Source organism: Mustela lutreola, chromosome 2 (assembly GCF_030435805.1).
Source record: "Mustela lutreola isolate mMusLut2 chromosome 2, mMusLut2.pri, whole genome shotgun sequence".
Lineage (NCBI taxonomy): Eukaryota > Metazoa > Chordata > Mammalia > Carnivora > Mustelidae > Mustela > Mustela lutreola.
The window spans coordinates 87,944,526-87,965,913 of record NC_081291.1 but is presented as its reverse complement, the minus strand read 5'-3'; the positions used below and the strand labels follow the sequence as shown (position 1 = coordinate 87,965,913).

Here is a 21,388-nt window from a genome sequence, read left to right as displayed (position 1 = left end):
GATTCACTAAAGAAAGGCTCCGATTACTCATTTATTGGCTTTCCTAGATGTTTTTGCACTTTGGTTTGTGCTTTCCTATAAAGAATAAAATAGAAAAGGTCAGCAATCATAAGACATTTCTGCAATAAAAGTGCTTAATCACAGTGTTAGTACAGCACAGAGATTAGAATATTACTGTAGTCAGTACAACATGGTAGAGGGGATACTGTGAATGGGGACCTACTGTTTACATTTTATGAACAAGATGGTGCACCAAGTCATAGACTACATATTCACAGCTTGTTGGTTAAAATTTCTCATATTTAATTGTAGTTCCGTCTATTCTGCACTTTATCTAATTTCACTTACTGTTTTTATCTGGGAGGACCATGAACACATCCAAGTCATGATTCCATTTAAAAAAAGTACAACCTCTACAAAACAGAGTCGGCAATTTCACACCACGGAACATTGGGTTTCAAATTCTGTGCCTTATATCATATGATTTTGTCAAAACTGGTACTCCTAGTAAATGACAGTTAGGGCTACTTTCTGCAACCTGATACTTTTCTGTCACAAGCCACAGCAAATAACTGTGCTTCAAAAAGGTGGTCCTGTGCACACACAACTTACAGGAATTCACATGAATTTTATAATTAGTTCTTAGCACGGAAAGATGTCGCTGAGAAACCCAGAACTCTGTCTGTTCAGTTATAGATATTCAGAGATAATTTTTCAAATGACAATAATATCATTAATGTGCATTGCGGGGTGTTCAGAACACAACGTCTTTGCTGGTGTGTGACTATGGGTGGTAGATACAAATACTCAGGGTCTAATTTGCCAGTGCCATTAGTAAAAGGCACATTAAACAAGCAGAGCTGTTTTGGAATCAATCCATGATCTAGAAGTCCTGGGAGTTAGGGACACAAAGGGTTTCTTTGGCTTCTTACTTTTTACACAGAAAGCTGGAGACTAGCTAACACAAATGCATTGATAAAACAGCCCTGTATCAAACATACAAAGTATCTGCTTCTCTGTGGTGAACAAAGAAAGATGCCTGAGCCCTCCCCGAGTGGGAGATCTGACAAGAAAGTATAACCAAGCTAGTTCGGCTTCGGTGTGATTTCCTTCTAGAAACCAGAACAAGAGCCTTTGATCCATTTGTGCTCTAGGACCATCGCCCCGTGCTGGGGCTGACCAGCCGGGCACCACCATGAGGAGTCACACACTGCTTCTTTTGGCTTGACTTAGGATAAAGATTTTCTAAGGACACCTGTGCCTTGGGTGTCACATTGATTTGCTGAGAGTCCAGGGATAGACTTAAAAGAGTGTACACCTCTTGCTCTCTGGATCTTTCCACTGGTTCCTATTGACATCTCCCTTCAGTTACTAAGCCAGCCCTAGTGACATTAAACAAGTTCCAGGAAGAAACAAAGGTAACTGCATCTGGGCTTGATTCTATGCAGGTCAACCAACAAAGCACCTAAACAAATATTAGCCAGAGATTCTATAATGCTGAAAGCTGACACTGTCTTCTACCCTTTAGCTAAAAATTATTTAAACATAGCGAGTATTATGAAGCTTCAAAATGTGTTTGCTGAACATGCTGTTTTTCCCTTTAGATCCAACAAGATACGGAACAGCACTTAAAAATCTGATTTAAAAAACCATAATTCCCACCACTTAGCTAATTTGGCAAATTGCCAGTCATTTAAGAAATACAAACATGAGTGGGGAACATTAAAATAATAGTAAGTAAGGATGTCTAATCAAACTGATCTGGCAATACAGGTAGTATCTTTAGAATTAGGGTACAGGTAGTATCTGTCTCTGTCTCTTTTCAAGGAGAACAGAGTAGAATGGCTAAAGACAGCAGGAAGAGAGAAGGATGAAGAAGAAAAAATGATCTGGATCATTTATCAGCTGAACAATCCATTTGGGGGGAATTCTGGTTATAGTAACATTCACACACAAATTCTCAATATTTTTACAACTCTTTGCTATTTACAAATTCCTTTCACTTAGCTCGTATTATTTGATTTTTATAGTAAGCCAGTACTAGATATGATTTTTATTAGTTCCACTTTAATGATGGAAAAGAACTTATTCAAGTTCTCAAAAGTGGAAGCAGGATGTGGGACCCAGCTGTGTGTCTTCTGACTCAAAGCCACTGTGCTTTGATATAGTTCTGTGGAATAGGATTCTGTGATTCAACCATACGCAAATGAGCTATCAGACCATTAGCCAGGTTTGAGAATCAGGATGTAACACCTTTTAGTCCTGGCTCTGACCGCCTGGTACAGCATAGAAAAGGCACTTAATTTCTGCTCTCCTTGATGCGTTACTCTATTATACAACAATGTGATGATGTAAAGGTCTCTAACACAAGGAAATGTAAAGGTCACATGAGCTTGAGAGGAGAGTGCTTTCAGAACCCAAACATTATGAGCTGGATACCAGTGGTCCTCAAAGGGCAAGGCAAACGCTTTCCTGGGACTTGGTGCAGTGATCATAGAAACATTTTCCCATCTCCTTGCTCATTCATGTTAGTTTCAAAGAAAAGTTACAAAAATGGTTTAGGAAACAGTTACCTTAGGTAAGCTTTGGCTTTAACCATTGTGTTTCAAAAATGTGTAGAGGTTTAAGAGCTAAAACACCATTGGTACTAAAGAATATGCTTCGAAATTAATAAACGACATATAAATAAATTCAGAATTGTTGGTTGCATTTTTCCTTAGGCAAGCCCCAGGTTTCAGGGTTATAAATAATAGATCTCTTTTCCCCCAGCTTGCTGAAAGCTTACTTTGCAATTATAAGAAATTTTCTTCCATTCAAAAGGCTTTTGATAAAACTTGACGAGTCTAGTTGTAAGAGAAGAGGAGCATCTATATTTTTTACTTAAGCGAAGTATCATGATGTGAAGCATTGGAGTCAAAAACCCTTCACAAGTTAAGCCTAATTCTAGATATAATGAATTCTTAGTATCTTTTAAAATAATTTTAAGGAATATGTTTTAAGTACCCTATAAAAATGAAATAGTGTGATTTGTTTTCTGACTTATGGAGATAACTAATACATATTGTTGACTTTTTGTGTCAACATGACTAATGCTTCATGTAATCAGCCTAATCCAAGGAAAATACTTCCTGAGTTTTCTTAATCCTCTCTCCTAGAGCTGGCATCTCCCTCAAATGAGGTAAAGTTTTAATCTCTGTAATATGATAGCAAAAGACTTACTCAGATACCAATTGAGGCATTCCCCCATGGCTCCTCTACTAATGTCTTATATTTGAAAAAAAAATTATACGAGAATCTATCATGTCCTTCTGTAAACAGAAGTACTTATCAGCCTTCAGGTGGTTAATACTTACTGACCCTAACTCTATCTTCTCCTGTACACCTACCTAAACCTTAATGAGAAGCCCAACAGGTGTTTTATGCCAAAGCCCACCCTTTACATTTGCTTCTGAAAACCAAAAAATGATGCGAAAGAGGCAGGTCAAGTTTCAGGGAATTAAACAGAACATAGATGCAGTGGCAGATGGGTATCAAAGAACCTTCTGGAAGTAGTGAAGTAGTCCCTCACCACGAAACCCTGGCATTATGGGGGGTGCCTGTATGGGTTGAGTGAGAATATTAACAGGAAGTGGAAACTTGTTGGGAATGCCTACCAAGGAGAAAGGTAAGGTAGGGAGTAAGTTACTATTAAGTTAGCAAAAATATTTGGTCACTGGTAGTTACCACTGAAGAGCTAAGTATTCCTGAAGGCTCTGACCTTTCTTGAATCCTCAAGTACTTCAGGAATCCCTGAACATTCCACACGAATTTGTCCTTTCCTCAATGGCTGAAACAAGAAAACATAATGTGACCTGCAAGTACATGTATTCCAAAACTTTAAGGTGTTCACTTCATCCAACTTAACTTTCAAAAGTTTCCATTACCGATCTTGTATTTCTCATTAATTGAGGTCAAAGCAAGGTCTGCAAGTATCTGGTCATAGAATTGTCAAATTTCCACACATGCTATTGTTGGACCTCTGTTTGTCTCATCGCAATAAAGAATTGTTCATCAATTTGGACTGCTTTCTAAATGAAGTGCTTTCGCAGTTATAAAACTCCAGCTATTCTGCATTTAATCAAGCTGCACAGTGAAACTGCCTTTCTCCTCCTCTGACTTGAATAACTCTTAAGTAACCAACCATGTCTTACGTTAACATCTCTGCAAGGGCTAACAAGTGTCACAATGAATCCATGCCAGTGAAGGGTATAAGATATGGGCTCGCAACTTGAAACCTCATCAATAGCTGCAATGCAAAATGCAGGTGGTTAGCACAACCTGGTTGTATTTTGGAAGAAATGTAGATAGCTGTTAACCTTACAATGTCGATCATATATCTCTCTCCTTTCTGGAAAGAAAAAAAGGTACCTTTGCTATTACTAGAAGAATTTCCCGTCCAATATACCCTTTAGATAAGGACTGTCATCTCGAAACTACAAGAATATGGAATGTCCCCATGACCATAGGAATGGAAATGTATCTTTTTGTTTTCAGCATGTAAAGGATTATACTTGGCAACTGTGGGTGTTTATAGGTGACATTCTAGGTAATGAGCAATTGTTCTAAATGAACAAAGTCTAGATTATTCACTTACCGCTTATGACTAAATTCTGCACATTCCTGTTACTTAGAGCAAAGATCTCTGCTCAGCTTCAGTATGTGCATCTCTACTGTTTGCCTCCCCACCTTCTAAAAGTCACTTGTAAACATGTGTTGGCCTTGTGTGTAGGAACAGTCCTCCTCACAGAACTGTGTTTAAGGCTGTGTGATCCTTGCTTCTAATGTTGTGTCTCCCTTCTCTCCTTTTTGTCTTTATCCACAGAATGTTTTTGTAGATAAACCAGCATTTCCGGAGTATAAAGTTTCCGATGCAAAAAAGTCCAAATTCATACTTTTGCATTTTAGCACTTTTAAAGCTGGCTGGGACTGGCTTATTCTGTTGGCGACGTTTTATGTTGCCGTGACCGTACCTTACAACGTTTGCTTTATTGGCAACGATGACCTGTCCACGACTCGGAGCACAACAGTCAGTGACATTGCAGTGGAGATTCTTTTTATTATAGGTAAGAACCAACGGCTGCTTTCCTAGAGGATTTGCATAGAGGAAGTAAGTGTTGTTCCAGATTTTTCTGACATGAATTTGAACTAAGATCCATTTGCATGGGCATGACTAAGCCTCGGATGCAAATTTTGGAGAAATGCATATTTGGATTTCTGAAAATTGCCTCTTCCAGTTTTCTCACTGTTCCTTTAATCAAACAGGTCTAAACCCATGTTTTGTGTGTCTATCCTTGTGTTGTCAAAAATGGGTTAAAAAAGGCTTAATGGCTATTTTGTTGGTACTCTCACATCCATCATGATCTTAATTGCACAGGGTCAGAGATGGGGCTTGGCCAAAATCCATCAGTGGTCTAATAATGGTCCAGACTTGGGCTTGGTTCTCCATTCCCTTCCATGCCTTTGTGGCATGTTGGTGGCTCTTGTCATAGTTGGCCTGGTTGCAGAAACAAAGGATTACATAATCCTTCCAGTCAATCAGGAGACGCAGAGAGTATCTGATTTTAACCTAAAAAGAGGCCCCAAGAGATGCTTGCTAAGAATATTCATCTCTAGAATATTGGGAACCTCAGCTGAAGCTGTCTGTGCTCTACTCTTATAAGCCTCTTATTTCCCTGTCCCTTAAATCTTCATCTGTTTATATCAAAGCCTAGCTCTTCCTTGTTCATTTTAAGATGAATCCTATAACTCCATTAAGGCTTAGATTGACTCCTTGACTCCCTGTAGAGGGGTGGTGTGTGTGTGTGTGTGTGTGTGTGTGTGTGTGTGTGTGTGTGTGTTAGATCCTTAGAAAATTGCAAAGGTAGTACAGAAATGTCCCTTGTCCCTTAGTTCTGGACCATCACTGGTAACCTGATACCTGCTTCTTTACCTAGCCATGGTGATATAGGGCAATATCCTTATTGTAAAGATGAAAAAAGTGTTTGGAAAATGTTTTCAAGCATGTAGGTGAACAAAGGAATGATAAATGAATCTTAAAAGTTCAAGGAAAGAAAATAAATGAGGCAGGTCCAATCCTTATTTCAGTCGTGATGGTACTTTTTTCTCTGTGCAGCTGATAAAGCTTTGGGACCAGAGTGGGTTCTCTAACTGAATGTCAGCACATTTCATCTGGATGAGTTTGTATGCTCTTGGTGTGGCTTTGACACCATTATTACCATTGCATTTACTGGGAACCACCCCCCCCCCCCTTAAAGCTGTTAGGACCCCTGCTTCCACCCCAAAAGTGGTTGCTGTAGTATGTAGTATGTATATACCACTAGATGGCGATGTTGTCTACTTGGGTAGCTTGGCAAGGCTACAAAGTCAAGGAAATAGATCTGTAATTTTTTTTTTTTTTAAACCTGTTCTTCATTACAAATGTGTAACTGTAGTAAAGGGTTACTGGTCAATAGCAAATAACAGAAATCACTAGTCAATGGCAAATAACAACATTCCACCTTGCACACATTTGGGTGTATCCATAAGCAAATCCTCTATGGTTTTATAAACTTTTTCTTTGCTAACCTTCCATGACTTCTCCTACCCACCCATGACATGTGCATAAATTAGCACTCTAAAAAAACTTCCTGTGACCTATTCAAAATTCTCAAGAACAAGAACAGTCACTCAACATGTTTATTATGCCCGAGTATCTGCTTAACAAATATTTCATGTCATTATTATTAATAATGTTGTTATTTACAACTCTGTTATAGGGACATGGTTATATCTTGAAGTTTCCACTTTTCCTTGTTCTTAGATACTTGAAATTCTATGGGCTTAGAAGCTGCTTCTGTACTACAGGCTCACTGGCCGATGATGATACATTTACACTCAGAACTGACACTTAGGAGAAAGATACTTTATACAATTTTGGAGGGTTGAATTGGTTGGTTGGCTTTTTTTTTTTTTTTTTTAAGGCTGTTTTCTTCTACTAAACCAGAGAGTCTGGCTTGCCCCTTGCCAGTTACCCCTAAATCTTCTGTATTCTTTGTGACTGACATTTCTGCTCTGCTGGGACAGCAAGATGATTTTCTGTGTAGGCAATACCCACTCCTTCCAAGTAGCATGACAAAGAAATGGAAATTCGCTCTTGTTTTTAATGCTGTTTACCTTCTATATAGATTATGTTAGAATTTGAGATTTTTGGCCTGCCAACAGTTTTAGAGGGATCCCAGTCTGGAATGCCCTCTTGAATGACATGTCTTCATAAGCAGGAAAAACTTGACTGCTCTTTGCTATGGCTGTCTTCTTGCTCTTTTTCTTTTAAATGAGTTGAAACGTATCTACAATTTATTTTAACAGATTTGGAAAAAGAGTTGAAAATTTCTCAAAGAAAATCTCCCAGAACGTTTATTCTATGAAATATTTCACAAAGATGACCTAACAATGATCACTGAGGAATAAATCAAAATAGTAAGAATAAGAGTGCATAACCTGTAATACTGTAATTTTACAATACTAATAGGGCAGTGCTTGTACCATTTAATAGTTACCAGGTTGGTATGTGTGGCAAAATCTATATGCATATTTAACATGTTTCTTTTCTATTTATAGAATAGTGTTATTAAATTGGCATCTTTTAATCAGCTGGGTCAGAACTGTTAAAAAGTAGTTTAAAAGAGGTTTGGGAAGGAAAGGCTTTCGTATAGCAAAACATGATGCTTTCCAAACATCTTCTTGATTAAACCACTCTATACAAATGTAAGGTGATGGGATTATTTTCTAAATGGCGAAAATGAAGTGTTCCATGAAAAAAGAATATATAGTCAAAGTGAAACTTGAAAGATAATATCTCTTTTTTGGTAACTCAAAGTGTGCATTAGCTTTGTAAATCCTCCGAGAAATTCAATGATCAAGAAATGTTTAACTGTGATTAATCCAGCATCTCCTAATATTACTTTTACCTCCCAACTGATTTCTCTCCAGGCCACTAAGTAATATTCTTTTGGGAAGACAGACTTAAAAATATTCTTCCCTGATAAATTCACTATAAAGTATCTGAGTATTATTATGTTAGTCAAACTATAAAAACGAATGGTGAGTTTGAAACTCCCTTAACTACTCCCTTCATCTTAAAATAAATTGCTCTGTAAACCACATTAATTCTTTAGGATCAATAGGATGTAAGGTTTGACTATAAGTTACAAAGTGGTTATGAAATTACTTTCAGTTTGAAAGTCATCATGTATAATTTAGCTGCTGACTCAAAGTCTTACAGAAACTTGCAATGGGAAGTGACCTACTAGTAATTTATCTAATCCAGTCTTTCTTACTTTATGGGTGGGAAACTGAGCCCTAGTGATATGCGCAAGGCCGTATTACTAATTGGTGGCACATTCAGGTCTCCTGGTTTTCAGATCAGGTTTCTCAAGGGTTGATAACCAATGTGATTTCATTTTCTGAAAAATTCTACTCAGCTTGCCTTCTTTTATTTATAGCAATGAGACAGAAAATGAGAGAAAGAAGTACCAATTTCGTTCTCTTTCTTCCACGAATGCAGAAATTAATAGTTTTAATCTTTGCAATGTTGGTGGCAGAAATTGTGGTATGCCCATAGATCCAATAATCACTTACCCCTTACCCCTTTTCCTTATCAAAAACCCAAAGAACCCAATTTCGTGCAGGCAGCAGTATCCCAGATCTAGGGAATGAATTACGAGAATTTCAAGCCAGTTTCAGGTGAGGAGTAAGTTATGCTCTATCCAATAGGATATAGAGAGATTGTTTCTATGAGACTTTATGGAGATTATTTTTTCCCCTGAAAAAAGAAGAGAGACATATGGGGGAAAATATTTGTGTCCTTCTCTCTTTCTTTCACCTAGGATGTGTGGATGGAAGAGTAGGATGTGTGGATGGAAGGGTATGATGTATTGTAATTTCTGCAGCCATCTTTAATCCTGAGGAGAGACAGAGGCAAGAAGAGGTGGAGTCCTTATTGAGCGATATAATAATGTTCCTTTTATGGGGGCGGCTGTTATTGGACATTTTGTTATTGATAGCTGTATCACTCTAAAATTTTTTAAAAAACCACTGCTCTGTCATCTATGACCCCTTGCACTGAGCCATTTCAGAGGTTCAGTGATAAATCCTTTCCAGAGGAACAGAATGCTCTTTCTTCTGTCATTCTACCGTGCTCCTCTCTAGAATGCAGTTTGTGTATACTACTTACTAGCTGTTATGATCACAAAGGCTTAGTGGAATCATGAACTGTGCCATAATGCTGTAACTCTGAATTGCTTTCTCTAAGAATCCTCAGAAAGCTAAAAGTCAAAGTAAACATGGTATGCAATAGTACTATCTGTTTACTCTATATTCCCCTTAGTCACAAGAGGACAGTTGAGAGTCATGGGGGATAAAGGGCAGACATACATCATGTAGACCATACTGGCCGGGACTGAACATCCAGCATCCTTACTACTGACTACACACCACCGGTGCTCCCCAGTTATTATGAAAACCCAAACACCCCATACATATTCAAAAGGTAATATTTCCTCAGTTTTATGTTTTTAAGGTTATACTTCGTACTGATTTAGGTAATTCTGTTTCACTGGTTCTCAGTGGGACTTTAATGCATTAATCAGCACTACCATCATTTGGTGTTTAATGCTTTTAGATCACAATTTACTTATCTACAAATGATTATACCCCAAATAATGAATAGAACTCCTCTACATGTAGTTTGTCTTATGAGTATATATTTATGTTTTCATTTCTGGTTATTTTATTTTTTCCTCCTTCATAATGCTTTGTTAATTAATGCTTCTATTCATTTACCTGTCACTAAATTTTGCTATCTCAGAATCTTTGTTTCTTCTTATCATGCAATTATTATTATAAGCTTGTGAAGTAATTAACACAGGTGTATCTGTTTATATATAGGAAGGAAAAGAGAGAAAAAAGTAAGCAGTTTATCCAGGATCTAGCTGATTACTGGCCAAGCGAGGACTAAAACCCTAAACCCATTTGTACAATGGGTAGTAGCATTATTGTGAGGATTTAATGAGGTTATTGTATTAAGAAATAAGTTTACTCACTATTTAATCAGTACTGATAAGTATTGTCAATTGTCAATAATGTCACCAAGCCTCTGTCTCTTCAGTTTGCTTTAATATCCACTATTCTTCAGAAACAAGCACTCTTCAATATAAACTGAAAGTTCAGCTAATCATGGGAATAAGGTAGACCAGAACATTCCTTAGCTTTCAAGAACATGAGTGTCCGGGGACTCATTTGCCACTTAAAGGATCTAAGGCTTTTATAGCTACTTCCACAGATTTGCCTTAGCATCCTTTTAGGAAAGCTGAGAGAAGGTATCGTGTATCTACCTAAGTCAGGCATCCTTTATCTGGCGTGCACTGAAATGACCACAGATAATACTAGAGGCCATCATTCCAGGTGCATCTCCCATCCAGTCTTCCATCAGCATTTGCAGAAACAAGGAAAAGGGCTCATCTTCATTTCCGCTCCTCATCCTTTTTCCTGCCTTGCTCTGATGAGGCCCGAAAGACACTAAGCTTGGCTTCCAGTAACAGTCGAGAAGGAACTCATTAGCTAAAGCCTTAATCACTAGTTTTAGAGGAATAGAAACCTCTCTCTGTTCAACAAAGTCATGATTTTACGGGGTCTGTGTTCAATTTCTTCTCTTTTAAAAGATTTATTTATTACACGGAGGACATTGGGAGAAAAGGAGAGAAGTGAGTTGGGGGAAATTGGAGAGGGAGATGAACCATGAGAGACAGTGGACTCTGAGAAATAAACTGAGGGTTTTGGAGGGGAGGGGTTGGGAGGTTGGGTGAGCCTGGTGGTGGGCATTATGGAGGGCACATATTGCATGGAGCACTGGGTGTGGTGCATAAACAATGAATCTTGGAACACTGGAAAAAAATAATATTAAATTTTAAAAAGAGATTTACTTATTTATTTGAGAGAGAGAGAGTGCAGGGGGAAGGGTTGAGGGAGAGGGGAAAAGAGTCTTTTGAACAGACTCCATGCCTGACTGCGGAGCCCAAAGTCAGGGCTCAATCTCATGACCCAGAGATCAGAACCTGAGCCGAAACCAAGAGTGGGATGCCAACTGACTCTGCCAGGCAGGCGCCCTTGTGTTCAATTTCTACTGATATTTAGAGATACATGTTTGCTTTAAAAAACTTCTTCCCAAGTCCTGTCTTCGTTGTGCATAGTCTTTATTGAGATACCTTTCCTCATTTAATGTGGAACCGAAGAGTAATGTTCTTACAGCATTCAACTATAGTTTATAATTTTCTGATAAAAATTCAAGCCTCAGAAGAAATACTTTAATTCATGGGGTGCCTGGGTGGCTCAGTCGGCTAAGTGTCTGCCTTCAGTTCAGGTTTTGCTCCCAGGGTTCTGGGATCCAGCCGAGCATTGGGCTCCCTGCTGAGCGGGGAGTGTGATGCTCCCTCTCCCTCTGCCTCTCTCCCTGGCTTGTGTGCTCTCTCTCTCTGTCTCAAATAAATAAGTAAAATCTTTTATACAAAAGAAATACTTTCTTTCAGCATTCTTGGGTGTCTTTTTCTGTTAAGATAAAATACATAAATCTCAGTGGAAACTGAAATACTATAGACATTTTATTGTTCTTTCATTGTACAAGCAAAGCCCAACTTATCATTTTCTTGAAAATTACAAAGGTATGTCATTTTCCCATTTAATCAGATGACTGATATTAAAGTTACAGACTTGGATACTGAAGGGAAAGATTTCTAACAATAAAGAAAGTTTAAATTTCATGGCGATGAGAGAATTCAAATAAATCTTAACATCAAATCTTTGGCGATCCTGGTATTGCCGGACTACATATTTAAAAGTCTAAAGTTACCATTCATTTGCCTCTTACTATTTGAGTTTCTCCCTCCTTTTACTCTCCCTCCATCTGCCCCATTTTTCCTCTCCTGCTCTCATATACATTCTTTCTCCTGTTCTCCCTCCTCCCTCTGGAAACCTACACAGCTGTATACCCCTGTATCTGCACCCCCACATCCCTACCCTTCACAATGCCTTGGATTGATTAATAGGGTCTCTTAATAAGCAGAACTCAGAATGGCACTCATAGCCATGGCTCTGATTTGACCTGTGTCTCATGTGGGCATTTTTAACCTGACAACAAGAATATCCCACTCTCTACATTCCCAGATAATACATTTGGATTATTGAATAAGTACAATGTGCTGTACTGAGCATAACCATTGACTGGACATGAATCAGTACCCACTCGGCTACTGACCAGCTATTTATCTGGTGAAGAAATTTAAACCTGAGGATATAGCAATAATTAAACAATAACAAAAAACAAAAACAAAACAAAACAAAACCAGAAAACTACTCCATCACTTCAGATTCCTACAGAAGTATAACATACCCAGTGTCTTATCTCAAGAGTGAAGAGATGTTGTCAGAATGCTTTGGGGGGAAACCAAAAGAGTCCATTGAACAGTAAGCTACTGTTTTCACTATTGTTATTAAAGGCTCCCAAATAAGTACTTAACAGAGGTACTTAAAAGTACCTACTCAAGCACTGAAGCAAGGAGTAAAATTGCATTTATTTTTGCAAATAAACTGTCAGTTTCATTGTTGCTTCTTTAGGTTTTTCAGAATAAATAAACATAAATATTTCTTTATGGGGAATTCATCTTTTGTGAATGGATGGTTGCATCATTTATGATTGAATTATATGGGAAAGTTTTTTTTTAATTTTTAAATTTTTGTATTAACATATCATTTGTTGTTAGCCCCAGCAGTACAGCTCTGTGAATCGACACGTTTACACACTTCACAGAACTCACAATAGCACATACCTTCCCCAATGTCCATAATCCAACCACCCTCTGAATTATATGGAAAGGTTTTAAAGTTCATGTAAAATGGGCATGTAGGTAAGTAGTTTTTCAACCGTGGCACTATTGACGTGTAGACCATGTTAATTACAAAAATTTTAAAATAGAAACGGGAGAAAACAAACAGTCCTCAGTCACACCCATCCCAGCACAACTACTGCTTCCACATTCAAACTTTCTGGTTGTTGTTTTCCCTACTTATTTTCATATGATTGTGATCACAGTCTATACAAATTTTGGTGACATTTTTCCACATGAGATTTTAATGTAAGCATTTCTCTGAGTTTTATAAGTATTTATAAACATTTAATAGTTGCATAATATTCCATTATATAAATGAACTATTCTGTTTAGTTAGCCATGTCTTAATTGTTGCACATTTAAGATGATTTTTTTGCTACTTAAAAAATTATAGAGGACATCTTTATGGAAAAACACATTTATTCACTAACTAAATAAATATATATTGAATGCCTATAGTTTACCATGCAGTGTTTTGGTTGGTAGAGATAGAATAGTGAAACAAATCAGGGTCTTTGCCTTTATAGGACTTATATTCCAGTAGAGATAAACAGGAATCAAAACAAATAACATGTGTAATATGTCAGATAGTGGTGAATTGCATGGAGAATAGTAAAGCAAAGAAGGGAAAAGAAATGGATCGTAATCCTAAATGAGGTGGTCAGTAATGAGAATTAAGAACAGGGCATTTAGGGGCACCTGGGTGGCTCAGCAGGTTAAAGCCTCTGCCTTCCACTCAGGTCATGATCCCAGGCTCCTGGGGTTGAGCCCCACATCAGGCTCTCTGCTCCACAGGGAGTCTGCTTCCTCCTCTCTTTCTGCCTGCCTCTCTGACTACTTGTGATTTCTGTTTGTCAAATAAATAAATAAAAATCTTAAAAAAAAAAAAAAGAACAGGGCATTTAAATAAAAACAGAAGTGAAGCAAGGAAACAAGGAACTGTATGTCTCAATGAAGGATATTCCAAGGAAAGAGAAGATCAAATGTATTTAGAATATTTTAAGGGGAAAAAAAAAGAATATTTTAAGGGGTGGAATAATTGGACCATAGAATATTAACATATACAGCTTACAGCATATTTTCAAAGTTTCATTTTTTAATCACATTATTCTTAGAGCATTTATTGGTCAGTAAAGTTCTAGTTGAAATACAATTTGTTCATGCTAATATTTTTTTCATGCTAATATTTTTTTATAGTAATAGATCTTGTGCAAAGTTATAGGTGCCTGTCACTTTCTGAATTTGTTTTACTACTAAACAGTCATTTCACTTAATGGAGTAATTCAGATAAAATAGTGTTATTAATATTGCATCATTGTTATTTCTTTCTAATTTTTTTTCCTTAGGAGATAAGATATATATACATGGAAAATAGAGTTACATTTGCCTGACAGATACAAAACTTATTACACGATGTATCCGAATCCATTATGTTTATATCTGAAATGTTTGTGAAATGGTAGATTTAGAGGAAAATTGTCTTAGCGTTCATTTGAGAATGATGCTGCCCTGTGACTTACCTATTACTGTAAATAGAGTATGAAAAGGAGCACGTGCTCATAAAATATGAAACAATAGGGCTTGTTTTGAACAAGGCAAGGAAATTAAAAATGGAATATTACTAAATTTAGAAACCCAGAGGAAAATTATGAGTTCTTGATTTAGAAACTTATTGCAGACTAATGCAGGATTTTTTTTTCCCATTTGTCTCTTACCAAACATGAACTCTGCTATGTCATTCTCTCTTTTTCCCACTTTTTCATATATGTTTCCTTGCAGTATAAAAAAAAAATTCATACTCTCTAAGTAAAAGTGACATCATTTATATGGTTTATAATTCCCATTTCAACCCATTCACTTAGCATTTGCCGTTGAAATAATCTCTTCTCCAATTGCCAACAGTTTTAAAATTAAATAAATACATAATTTTTAAAGCAAATATATATATTGAGTATATTGAGAAGTTGTTTAAATATTTTATTTGATTTTCAAAAAGGTTTGTTTATAGAGATGGGAGAAAGGCAGAGGAAGAGGGAGAGAGAATCTTAAACAGAGTCCATACTGAGCATGGAGCCTTATATAGGGCTTGGTCCCACGACCCTGACATCATGACCTGAGCCAAAATAAAGAGTTGAGGCTTAACCTATTGATCTACCCAGGCACCCCTTTAAATATTTTATTTTTTTAATTTTTAAAAATATTTTATTTATTTATTTGACAGATCACAAGTAGGCAGAGAGGCAGGCAGGCAGAGAGAGAGGGGGAAGCAGGCTCTCCATTGAGCAGAGAACCCGATGTGGGGCTTGATCCCAGGTCCTGAGATCATGACCCGAGCCGAAGGCAGAGGCCCAACCTACTGAGCCACTCAGGCACCCCTTTAGATATTTTAGATAACAGAAAACATTATGGTCACCTAGGCCTAGATGTAATTCATTATGTGTTGTTCATTAAATTTTTGTTGAGGACCAATATGATGTCACTCAAATGATTGCACATGGCAGTTCCTCAACATAGTTTAGAAGACCCTCCATGGTCTAGACTCTCATCTTTTTATCTATCATCACTTTATCCTTTTTCCTGTGTCTCCAGTCATACTGGACCACCAGCACTTCTTCAACTGTGCCATTCCCTACATACTTTGTATTTTCATATCTTTCATAGCTGGTACTCTCATAAAAAAAGGTGGGGGGAGGCAACACATCACCTTAGCTTTATCTAATAAAATTCTCCTTATCCTTGAAGTGGCATCTTTGGCCTCTTCTACAAGATCGTCTTTTTAAGTCATCTTACTCCTATCAGGAGTCTGGGCTAGTTTTCCCTCATGCATTATTTAAATGCTTTCCCTCCCTCACTTTTCTGCCCTCTATTATAGTTGTCTATTTCTCCCCGACTCCACACACATACCATAAATAAACTATGAGTTCCCAAAGGACATGGACTGGATAATATATTTACTTCTCCAGTTCCTCCAGCTAATACATATCTGACCCATAGTAAGCAGTAGACTAATGTTTACTTACAACCATGGTACAGATCAACAAAACAGGAAGTGTGGCTCATCCAGTTGAACAATAGCCTTCTTTTCCAAAGGCAGGCCTCCATGGTTTTTTCATATGGTCCCACAGCTGGCTGTTCTTTATTTTTAAACAGTATGGCTCACTCTATTATTATTATTATTATTATTATTATTTTAGATTTTTAAAATTTATTTGAGAGAGAGAGAGAGAGAGGCAGAGAGCAGTGGGGAGGATGCACAGAGGCAGAAAAGCAGGCTTCTTAGATCATGACCTGAGCTGAAGGCAGGTGCTTAACCAACTGAGCCCCCCAGGTGCCCGCAGTATAGTTCACTTTAGAGTAACTAATCCTTAATAAGTCAGTGCCAATAAGCAAACAGCAGATAGCTTGAGAAATCCCATAGGTTGTGGTGCCTTGCCTGCCTTTTGCAAACATTCCAAAAGTTTCTCAAGGCCCCCCCAAATGGTTCCATAGGGTGAGTGTGAGATGAACTCAGCAATTCCAAAAGCTAGGTACTAGGATGCTGTCCACGTCTGGCAGAAGAGAGACCCACGGATGTGCAGAGAAGCAAAGAGATGCTAGTCTCAACTTAGCTGGACATCCTGCCCACCAGAAAATTAGAAATCTTTTTAAACAATTAACTGCTAAGAATTATTTAAAGGCAACCCTGACATAAACCTGATACCATACATGGAATGATGAAAAGTGTGTTGAAGAAAGTGAAGGCATTTTCCCCATTCTTGAGAAGCCTCTACAATAATTGGAAAAACCTTCCTCAGTGTGAAACTTTTGGGAGACTGTGAAAGAGCAGTGGTGCCCTGCTCCAGGCTGTGTAGATGATTCCATGATTGCAGGAAAGACATCTCTGGTATATTTTGAAATAGATGTAAAGCTGGTCAGTTTTAGTCATGGACTGTGAAGATGGGATCAGAGACATTGATAGGGAAGTGGGGTGAGAGACCATGAGGGCTGAGCATCTGGAATGAGATGAACTTACTAAAGTGGCCACAAGAAATAAGCAGTGCTTGTGGTTATTCGTCCTTTTGTGATTCTACCTCAGCCTGGCCTTATGGGAAGAATGAAATTCACTGCTGGAATGGAATGTTTCAAAAAACCTAACACAGATAGGGCCATTGGATAAAGACCACCCGCTCAGAAGCAGAGCAGCGCAAGGCATGAAGACACTGGATTCCAGGTGTTGGTATACAGTAACAGTGCAGTAAATCGATGTTGAATGTTTGAAAGTGAGCATGACTGGAAATTCACTTTGATAGTAAATAAGACAGTCATCACCTTCTTTTCCTAAACTACTCCCCTCTTCCCTTCCTGGATTTTCCCATACCTCTGAACAGGACCCTGTGAGCCGTAAATATAGGGCTTTTCACAGATTGCTCCCCTTCCCTTCATCCCCCAGTAAAATCAAGCTCAGAGTCCTGGGTGGTCCACCACTAGCCGTCTGTTGGTACACTGTCTCTTCTCTTCACTGCCACCACTTCGGTTCCAGTCACCATCAGTTCTGACTGGACTGCCACGCCCCCTGACCAACTTTCTTTCTTGCTCATACTCTTACGATCTATTCACTATGTTAGAGTCAGGTTTTTGTTGCTGTTGTTGTCTCGATATAATGTGTATTTGATCATGTCATCTCCCTGCCTAAAAAACCCTTCAATCACTTCCTATTCTCTTTTTTTTTTTTTTTTTTTTTTTTTTTTGAGAGAGAAGGAGAGAGAGAGTGCATGTACAAGGTGCGGGGAGGAGCACAAGGAGAGGGAGAAAGACTCTTAAGCAAGATCCATGCCCAGCATGGAGTCCAATGAAGGGCTCAGGCTCACTACCCTGAGACCATGAGCTGAGCCAAAATCAAGAGTTGGTTGATTAAGTGTCTGAGCCACCCAGGTGCACCCCTATTCTTGAACTTTAAAGAAATGCATATTTGCAGCTTCCATCCTCTTTCTCTTTTGCCTCAATAACTCTTATCCATCCCTCAGGACAGAGATCACTTGTGATCTCGCACTTGACTTTCCTAAGCTTCACCTGCTAGGTCTTCACCTTCCAAGTTAACTATTCCTTTTTTAGTATAGCTATTCCTCCGGAACACTCATCACTGAACTTTATAATTTCCTATATCTCCTGCTAAATTATAATTTCTTTGAATGCAAGAACAGAATATTAGTATTCTTTGTACACCCAGAATCTAGCCAATACATGTATCTCTTCTATTAGATGATCCATAAATATTGGCTGAGTAAATAAATGAGGGGCAATAATTATTAGCTTCATCACTTAAATAGAAATTAGAACTTAGAAAAGGTAAAAAGACAAAACATTTCAAGGTAGACATAGCTACTAAGTGCAAGGGCTGAGATTACAGCCTATTTATATTTTTTTATTTTTTTATTAACATATAATGTGTTATTAGCCCCAGTGGTACAGGTCTGTGAATAGCCAGGGTTACACACTTCACAGCACTCACCATGGCACATACCTTCCCCAGTGTCTATAACCCCACCACCCTCTCCCTGTCCCCCTCCCCCTGGCAACCCTCCGTTTGTTTCCTGAGATTAAGAGTCTCTTATGGTTTGTCTCCCTCCTGATCCCATCTTGTTTCATTTATTCTTTTCCTACCCTCCAAACCCCCCATGTTGCCTCTCAACTTCCTCATATCAGGGAGATCATATGATAATTGTCTTTCTCCGATTAACTTGTTTCGCTAAGCATAATACTCTCTAGTTCCATCCACATTGTCGCAAATGGAAGATTTCATTTCTTTTGGTGGCTGCATAGTATTCCACTATATATATATATATATATATCACATCTTCTTTATCCATTCATCTGTTGATGGACATCTAGGGTCTTTCCATAGTTTGGCTATTGTGGACATTGCTGCTATAAACATTCAGGTACACTTACCCCTTCAGATCACTACATTTGTACCTAGTTATATTTTTTAAAAGCCATTATTCATTGGGCAGCTGGGTGGCTCAGCCAGTTGAGTGTCAGACTGGGTTTCAGTTTGGATCATGATCTCAGGGTCATGAGATCGAGTCTCACCTGGGGCTCCATGCTCTGCAGGGAGGATGCTTGAGTTTCTCTCTCTCCCTCTGCCCCTCCCCCTGCTCTCTCACTATCTGTCAAATAAATAAATATGTCTTCTGAAAAAATAAATAAAAGCCAGTGTTCATCCCAAATAGTCATAACATTATTATATCATCATATTTAAGCAAACTAAGATTATAATTTTAAAGGATAAATTACAAAAAAGTACACATATTTTAAATTTAATAATGGTGTGCCCATAGCATGACTATTATTTCAGTTTTCATGGAAATCAGTAATTTTGGTGGTATTCCTTTGGAGATCTTCAAAACAATTTTCTTTACCCTGGATAATCCAAAATGTATAATAAAGTGTAGAAAAACTAGAAATAATCTGGAAGGGAACAAAAGTCTAGAATACCAAACATGAAGCAATTCATCTCATTCATCTTTTTGGGAGACCAAGACCAAAAAAGAGGAAATGTTTAATATTCGCAACCCTTTTAAAAAAATGTGAAGACCTAATAAGGTCATTGCAGAGGTGCACAACAAGACAAAGCCTAAGAATGTACAACCATAAAAGTAGGTGGGAAAAGATAGATGGAATGTTTCTTGCTGTGCATGAATTGATGATCAAAGTAAAGATCTACAGGAAGGAACTAAAAGAAGTTAATAGCTTAGCAGAAAACAGAGATACTATTTTTCAAAGAATGGAAACAACAGATGCTAATGGAAGAGAGACAGATGAGGACGTGATATTTCGTATTTGTGGTGCTGAAACATGTTACTTCTGCACAGTTCACTTCAGCCTCAGGATCCGTCTGGTGGCGTGCACATCCGCACATGTACACACATGTTCACACACACACATGTTTTTAAGGTTCCTGATGGGGACATCAGGTGGATTTGTACACATGTTTTGGGGAGATGAGAAGGTATGGCCAATTTCAGGTCACCTGGATGTCTCTTGAAAGATTTATTAAGCTAAGGATGGTTGTAGCAATAAAAGGACTTTTTCTTCTTATGGCACTTACTTATGCTAAAACATTACTCATTCTTTACCTGAAGTTCTACATTAAGTGGTTGTCCTGTGCTAACTCTGACAAATTTATACCAGGTGACCTCAGTGGATCAGACTAATGTGTTGGCTTTAAGCAAGCAACACCAGGAGGCTGAATGCCTAGGAGCTGTTGCAGGAAGGGGTTTATGTTGAAATAACACTGACCAATTTTTGGCTGAAAATTATAAAAGGAAAACTACTACTTAGGAGTGCTGCCATCCTTAGAAGAGGCTGGAGAATTGGGTGAGTCCCTTGCTCATAATGACAAAAGGTCACAGTCTGATTGGACTGTCAAGACCAGCTACCAAAACAGTATTTCATGAGAAATGTTAAATTATGAAGTTAATGGAAGGATGAGCGCAGTGGAGTTTGCTTTGTGTATTAGTTACGTCCAGTAAACTATTGTAACAAGAGCTGCAACAATAATTCAGTGGTTTATGAGATGTAGAAAGCTATTTCTCTCTCACTTATGTTCTGGGGAGTGTATTGAAGGCTGGTAGAGAGAAGAGGGGGAAGGTGGTTCCCGTATGCCATTGTTTAAGAACTGAGACCGACAGTGGCTCTACCATATTTAGTGGCTTCTAAGGTCACTCTGTTCTCCATTCCAAGCAGCAGAAACAGAAAAGCAAAGAGTGCAGAGAGACAAATATGCACAATTTTATGTGCAAAATGTAAAATCTACATACAGTCCTTCCATTGCAAGAACCTCAAATGTGACCGCACCAGTGGCAAAGGGGGTGAGAATTATCTTCCAGCTGCAATTCTGTTCCTCTGGATAAAAAGGAATGTGAATTTTGGTGAACAGCAATCTTTTACTGTTATATTTTGCATGATAGACAACAGTTGCAGTACAGTTGCAGGACTTTTAGACTGATAGAAGGAGAGAGAGAAGGAAAACAAGGTACTGTTTTAAATATTAAATATTAAAGGAAATTTCCCTCATCATTCAGCCTAAGGACAAGATGAAGTAAGGTGCAAGATAGGTCTTATTTCCTTTGTTTCTCCCATTCAATGGGGATTTTATTGACTTGAATGTGATTTTAGTCTTTTAAAGAAGTTACAATGTGACCACTGGTTGTGGGTCAGCTGCTTCACCTGCTACTTAACTTAAGATGCCACAGTCTCTTTTAATGGTGAAGAGAAAGGCGATACAGTGGACTTGATGAGAGATGATGTGTTAGAATGACGTACTTTATGGGTGGCTAAAGTTCTCTTGGGTATAATTTTGACTCACTGACTTCCCAACCTAATATCAACACAACATGCAGATCTTTTCTTGCAAAATAAATATGCTCTTTCTCCACATTCATTTATCAAGA

The 21,388-nt window shown here is 38.1% G+C and overlaps 1 protein-coding gene across 1 annotated transcript in view; it reads left to right on the top strand.

Annotated features, from left to right (window-relative positions):
- The window catches only part of KCNH8 (potassium voltage-gated channel subfamily H member 8), a 384,883-nt gene that overhangs the window by 210,178 nt on the left and 153,317 nt on the right, over nt 1-21,388 (top strand). Inside the window, exon 5 of the mRNA XM_059162514.1 lies at nt 4,862-5,102. Coding sequence (XP_059018497.1) covers nt 4,862-5,102 — 241 coding nt within the window. The remainder of the gene's footprint in view (nt 1-4,861; nt 5,103-21,388) is intronic.